The 7,455-nt window shown below is 41.2% G+C and overlaps 1 protein-coding gene across 1 annotated transcript in view; it reads right to left on the reverse strand.

Moving 5' to 3' along the window:
* Positions 1 to 1,396: 1,396 nt before the first annotated feature.
* The window catches only part of LOC148425344 (uncharacterized), a 6,420-nt gene continuing 361 nt past the window's right edge, over positions 1,397 to 7,455 (reverse strand). The window contains exon 2 of the mRNA XM_088410747.1: positions 1,397 to 4,469. Coding sequence (XP_088266873.1) covers positions 3,697 to 4,455 — 759 coding nt within the window. The 5' untranslated portion in view covers positions 4,456 to 4,469 and the 3' untranslated portion in view covers positions 1,397 to 3,696. The remainder of the gene's footprint in view (positions 4,470 to 7,455) is intronic.

Here is a 7,455-nt window from a genome sequence, read left to right on the forward strand (position 1 = left end):
GCATGTGTCCTGAGTCAGCGCTCAGTTAAGAGGCTTACATCCCACTGTCCGTCTGCTTAGATACACATTACAGCACACATACGCACACACCGCCACACACACTAGAAGGTGGGGTTTTGATTCAGTTGTATTCACAATGCAGCATGAAAACTGCAATGCTGGGCTTATGTAACTGGCGGACACACATATGTACGTAGGAGACTTCAGAGCATTTCTTTTGCTCACCTGAGTCAGTATTGCGGCAGTAAACTATGCTGAAATAGACCATTCACTCATTTTTATTATACTGCCTTTACATTTTATATGAAGCGTTTATACGGAGATGTTAAGACAAAGAATCTGCTGGGAAACATTTGCTGGCACATTTTCCACTCCATACAAAAAATAATGTGCAGTGATTGTTTTGTTTCCCTACCATTACATTTGCACTAGAATCTAATAAGATCCAGGAAAGAGAACATCACAGATTCTGTAAACAGCAGCCAGCAAGAAGAATTCATCTAACAAAATTTTTTTATCAAGCTGTACTTTGCATGTTTGTGTTTCTTTTTTTCTGGCAACATTGGAGAATCAAAATATTACAAACACAATCACACTTGGGTTTTTTTTCACAGCCCTTGTCATTGCCAGATTTTGTAAGTGTATCAAATGTTGTGCAGTGGGTTCAATGTGTTTGTTGAAATTAGGGTATTTCTGAACATAATAATGTAATTCCTTATATTTTGGGCTGCCAATTCAGAGCATTCTGACTGACTATAGTTAATGTTTCTTTTTTATTTGCCAAGATTGTGATCACATCACCTACCCAAGCCTATGCACTGCCAATCCCATGAAAAAAAAAAAAAAAGACATTGATTGGGTTTCTCGCTAGAATTCTCCCTGCCATCCTTCTTTTATTGCACTAATAGTCTAAAAAACATCCTGGTTATAATATTTTGTATTTTGGGAATATGAATGAAGTAGAAAAACAAAGTTGTTTTCATGCATCTGAGAGGGCAGTCATTTTGCCACATGCTGCTGACTGAAAATAACATCACAGTTGCTCGGGGCTTAAGTAATGACCAATCATTGCTCAGCTTGGGACCGTCACGTGAAAAAAACTCAGAAAACAGATGAGCTGTGATTGGTCATTTCCTGAGCCCTGAGCATTTGTGATGTAATTTTGCGTTGACAGCATGTAGCAAAAGGGCCGCCCCTTGAGACTGATGAAAAGGACTGCATTTTGTTGCTTGTGTCATATTCCACATATTCAATATTAACAATTTTAATCAGTGAGTAGACTAGTGGGGCTGTTGACAACAAAATATTATAAAGACAATTTTTTGGACTAGTTGGTGGATTACAAAGGGAATTCTCTGAGGTCCTCTGGTGTCACACATCTTTTACTGAAAGTGATGTGTGTTTGCTTCTGTGTGTGTGCTACACACGTTTGTGTGTGCGGCGTCTTTCTGAGCAACTCGTGTGAAGGAGGCTGACAGCTTGTGGCAAGAGGCAGTCGCACCTTCGCCAACTTATCGCTGCCGCAGAATCATAGCATCTCAGCACAGCCTGCCCACACAAAAGCCTCCACTGTGTGCTAGCGGGATGGAGGGATGCAAATGACTTGTACACTTCAGCAGTGAGAAAACATTCAGCGAGCCTAAAGCGGCGATTTAAGCTCATCCCTCATGCAGCAAGCAGAGGAGGTATAAAGCTATTCACCTGCTGGATTTTTAAATAAATCATAGCAGTAAGATGATAAAGAAACGAAAAGGTCAGAATGATGGGAGAGCCAAGCTCTCCTCACTTCTGCTGCGTCAGGGAAAACTCAATAGCCTCATTGGAAATTTTCCCCCCCTTTAAATGCCATCCTTCTTTTCCATCCAAGCTAATTGAAATTCTTTAACACCTCGCCTGACCACACTGGAGGGAAAAAGAGAAAGCTGAGCAACGTTCATTGTGAATTTAAACAAGAATGCTGGTATTTATATCCTGGGTGTAGGTGTGGAGTGAGAGGGTGTACCCTTAACGTACCATCTCTTGCTTGGACCAAGAAACCATTTCCTCAGATAAAGACTAGATTATAGTATGTGTGAGATAAGATACAGACTCATTTGGCACCTAATCTTCCTGATCCTCTTAAATAGAACCCTCACTGAGCAAAGCCCAAGCACATGGTGAAAAGTGTGCAGCCTCTGACAAGAAATATATTTCAGCAAAGCCCAAGTCCTAAAATGGTCTGAAAGGAAGATGTTTTATGGTGTTTGGCTTGCTCAAAGAGCAAAAAACAAGAAAGTAAAACACCCTTTCACATTAGTGCCTATAAAGAATGCAATTTTTCATTGATGCTCTGTAAAAAAATGGCAGTCAAGTAGAACAGAGGTCATTAACTGGGCCGAGCAGTTTGTTTTTTGGGGAATTGTAGAGTAGCTCCTAAAACTAAAACCATTGCCTGTGAAAGCGTACATTTTAATGTGTTTTTTGTTGAAACATAAACATCAAACACAAAATGGGGGGAATGTAGTTTGACCATCGGTGCATTGAAGGCAATTGTCCATGGTATTTGAACGGACACATGTCACATGTTTAGTTCTCTACGGGACACTAAACATAGTTGTGATAATTCCTGTCACCATTGGCTTCTTTTTAAAAGCCCAACTGGGAAAATGCTTTGTCTATTGTAGTGGTTTTCAAATGGGGATATTAGTATCCCTGGGGGTACTGTTCGTGAAGGCACTTCAGGGGGTACATGAGTTTTTAACAAGGTTTCTGCAGTGACAGGAACAGTGCAGTTTTATTTTCAATTGAAGAGCAAATTAACTGGAACACGAAGCAGAGCTTTGCTAAGTTGTTCGCAAAGCGTTGTATGCCTCATTGTGTGAATTTTTATTTAAATGCGCATTGTCATTAGTAACACAGTTTTATCGTCAATGAGCCAGAAATTAAATAGACGATGTTGCATGATTTGTTATTTAGAATTGCTGAATAAATTACACAGAGAAATGAAACTACAAATGTTGGTCCATAAGTTAGACATAAATGGCACCACACTGTTTTATTTAGTGTTTCATTCAAAAAAGCTTTTCTAGTTATGAGGTACTTGGCTAAAAAAATACTCCACAGGCGGTACATCACTGAAACAACGTTAAGAAAGTAGACCTATGATTCTTAATTTTTTGAAGGACCTCAGTGTAAAATAATTTTTGCTGGGTTTCATACTATTGCAATGTCAGAAATTCCCAACTAGGACAGGAAAAAGTGCATAAAAATGTTCTGGGTCATTGCGGTGGAAGTCTCAGCGGAAGTTGAAATTTACCATCGCACAAAAGTGGAAGCACCAATTGGCCAATTAAAAGCTGATGTATACCATATTTATCTGTATTTATTGGTGGCACACCACCTGTTCTGCGAGTGGTTTGAAGATAAATAGTTCCAGGCTCACGGCATGAACGGAAAAACAAGGCTGTCCAAATGATATGGTTTGTTGTTGGGATACTGTTAATAGTAGACATGTTTACAAAGGACGTCAGACATGTTTTTTGTTTAGTTTTAGCTGGGAAGCTCTAAAAATCAACCATGTGAGTTCCATATGGGATTAATCCAATCTGCCAGCAATCTAGAACGCTGTATAGCAATTACACCCCTGTGAGGCGCTGAAACATGTAGAAGACAAACATCTGTTCGAGCGTCCAATTCCTCGGACCCCGGTGAGAATGCTCAGGGCTCATTGAGTGCAGGGCAGGTCCTTGTGTGAAAGTTCATCTCGCTGGAGTTGTCAGGAAATGCGGAGGAGTGAGAAACGGATGAGCCGGGGGAGGACGAGTGAGGACTTGGCTCCTGGTGGTGCAGAACTTGAGCCAGAAGTGTTGACTTGCCCTCACTTTCAGCCTCATCCTCTGCATCCAGATGACGCAGCGGGGATGTGTTGATGTCCTCGGTGTTCTGGCAAGCCAAAGAAGGAGGAGTAGGGTAGAGGCTCCAGTCCTGGTTGGAGATAGGGAGGGTAAAGCACCCCTGCTCCCCGTCTCGGATCTCCCAATGTTCCTGACTACTAAAGCTAGCCCGCACTTGCGAGTCCTCCCAACCGAGGTCACACTTCAGGTCTTCGAGGTCATCGCACATCTCCAACCTGTGGACCTCCCGATCCCGGTTCTCGTAGAGCAAGGTGGCTGCACAGATGAAGATGAACAGGCCCACTCCCATGACCACAGGCCCGGCCAGTTTCATCCTATCCACGTGGCTGGACCCGCGGCCCCCAGTGGGTCTGGGCACAGCGGACACGTACCCCGCCACTGCCACGCTCATCCCCGCCAGCACCACCACCACGCCCACCATTAGCCACGCGCCCGGGGCCGAGCGCAGGTGGAGTTGCGTCCGGGTGGCGTCGCCTTTTCTCAGGTGGCATGATGGAAGGCAGGCTGCCGGTGACGAATGGGAAGAGAAGGGGCTGCCTACAGGACTGCTGGTGGCTGTCATCCTCTTGATCCAAACTGCAAGACAAAGTGTGCAGCTTTTGGAAGAAGTTGAGGCAATGTGGGTTTTGGAGAGGACACAACAGGAAATAGCTGCTTTAATAGGACATGTGCGGACTTAATGAGACGCCTGTCCTCTGTGTAGCTGCAGGATCCCTTACCTCATACTCGAACATTAAAAGTAGACAAGGGGAAATCCTCAATAGATCCTACAGATTGCAAATCCAGATTGGCACAGTCAGAGAGGTTGTCATTTAACATTATGACCATAGTTCATATACAACAAGTTGGGCTTTGGAAAACTCTGGTTAATGCACAAGTCTTGCTGCTAACAAAATCGTAACAAATTGTTGTGGAGAAACTCATCCATCTGGGAGATTTGGATTTGTTTTCGGTGTGCAACACTGAATATATTGTAGTGTGTTATGCCTTTAACTCATTCACTACCATTGACGGCTATAGACGTCAAAGAACCATTTGAACTGGACCGGCAGTGAATGATTAATGCCCTTGAATGCGCCTTTTTTTCCATTATTGGCAACATGAATTGAATCATTTTGAAGCATTGTCATGTATAATGGTCATGAATTTGTCAGCTTTGTCATTTATATGTGTGTATCAAATTTCTCATACAGGTTCTTATATTCACAGTTGTGACTGGTCGTGATTGGTTTGTTCCTTGATGTATAAGTTGCCATGGTTCTTTAGTTTGCTTTAAGTAATCTGGGATAGATGTCTGACATTATTCAAACTCTAGCTTCATAGTAATATGTCATAACGTCAAGTTGACAAATTCTCAATCTGTCCTGTCAAACTGACTTGACTCAGTTTCTTTCTGAGTCTTATTTTCCAATTCTAGTTTTGGAGTCTGGTTATCAGAGTCTAGTCATGTTGTGAGAGTCTAGTTTCCAAGTTTGGTTTTCTGAGTGTAGTTTTCCAGGCCTATTTTCTGAAACGTGCTGTGCTTTGATCATTTATAGCCATTTACAGGCAAAAACAAACAAAACAAGAAAAAAAAACTGAGATACCTGGCTGAAAATGTGACATGCACAGTTAAGGGTGTTTGTGTTGTATTAGAAAGCACATTGTCACCTAAATTGAGTGAACTGGCTAACCCAGCGGATGTAAATGGAACAAGCCAATGCTGGGTTATTTAGTCTCAAAGCATTGGGTTGAGGGTTTGACCCACCGCTTTTGGTCAACATTCTGATCCAACTATCCATATTGACGAGTTAAAACTACCAAGAAATCGGTTACTAATTTTATCATCAACATTTTTAAAAGAGCTTTACAGTATTGTTCTTATAACTGGGAAGAAACTCCCCCATTTCAGGAGCCACCACAACATGTGACATTTGGCACAGTTGTTACACCAGGTGACATTCCGACATCCATTTTGGCTGTCAACCCTGACCGGAATTTGAACCCTAATCATTTTGTCCAAAGTTAGCAATGTTAACCACAGAGCCATTCAACCACTTACCTTTTCAAAGAATGTGACATTAAATTTAATTCAATATGAAAGTAAGCCAGTCTGTCACTAATCGAGACTACCACAATAGAAAAGTCATAATTACGTACATTAAAGTATGGTATGACAAAGACTATCTTTTTATGCTCTCTGACCTGGTATTCTTCCCACACACCATTCCTATGCTGAATCATAAAACTCCACTAAAACCGAGCATAATCAAATCTTCAAGAATTATTCATCTTTGTTCATCTACCAATGAGAGGCAGAACAATTCAATGGACTGCCATTCGATGAGAGAAGGTAATAAATTAAAGCAGTGCTTCACAATTGTTTCTTTTCTATGTCTCCCTCAGGAAGAAGAAAATATTTTATACCCACCCATGACATCATCATGACAACGTATCATTTGTTTATCAAATTGTTGTAAGCTAATACTCCTTGTGTTATGTTTCTGGAGGTTGTTTGTGTTTTTTGTTTATTTCCTGTCTTGGGTTTGTGTTGGTATTTGAGTTTCTCTTTTGTCTTGGGTTTTGAGTTAATGTTGTTTTTAGTCCGTGTTTTTGTTCCCCTTGTGTCAGTGTCTTGTTCAGTGTGATTGCATCCACCTGTCCTCATTAACCTGCGTACCTTGTGTCTGCCAATCAGCTCCTTGCTCCAGTTGTGTCTTGCCCAGGTGTTCCTTGTTGTCTCATCAGTTTTTAGTGTATTTTGTTTCTTTTTTAATGTTTCCGGTGTTGACGTCTGTTGTTTTTGGCTCTGACACATTTTTTTTTCCCCACCAGTTTGCCCTAGTCCGTTTCTAATGTTTGTTGGGTTTTTTTGTAGAATATAATTGCTGATTTTGAATTGTTACTTCTTCGCCTTAATTTTTTTTGTTTTGTTTTTTGGTTTAGTTTTATGATAAAACCCGACACTTTGGGCACATGCTCACAATGAGAGCACCACTGCCACCTACTGTAATGGATGTGCAATTACACTTTATCTTTGTAAGCCCCTATTTGACAAGGACGAAATTAAAATGTGCATCCACTTTTTTTTTTTACATTTGGGGACATACCATTTCTAATGTATAATATGTGCCTTGGATCAATGAATATTGGGAAACTACTGATAGGCGCTTGCTCTATCATCTGTAGTAAACAAAAAGCCCTTTGATACTATTTGTTGAAATAAAGTATCGGTCAACTAATTTCCATCTCCTGTCATGTTTTTGTCAGAGCATCCACTACTTTTTACAAAAACAGACGCTGTTCACAGTTTTACAGTCAAACAGATTTTCCCCATTCTTGTTCACAAAATAGATTTTCTTCAGAATTTGTCAAAAGTACATCCCTTTTCCTGGTCGTTCAACGACCATTTTCCCCTTCTCACTGGACATGTTTTGAGCCTTTTCAGTGGCAGTCACTTTACCGCAGTCATTCCTAAGTCATCATTTAGCATCAAGCAGCAGAACATTTAAAGTGTTGGGGGTAGCGAGGTTGGTGTGTGTTCTTCAAGGGCACAAAGTGTGTGCGTGATGTAGCCATCAAA

The sequence above is a fragment of the Hippichthys cyanospilos genome, chromosome 3 (genome assembly GCF_059441005.1).
Source record: "Hippichthys cyanospilos isolate Australia breed blue-spotted pipefish chromosome 3, RoL_Hcya_1.0, whole genome shotgun sequence".
In the NCBI taxonomy this organism is placed as follows: Eukaryota; Metazoa; Chordata; class Actinopteri; order Syngnathiformes; family Syngnathidae; genus Hippichthys; species Hippichthys cyanospilos.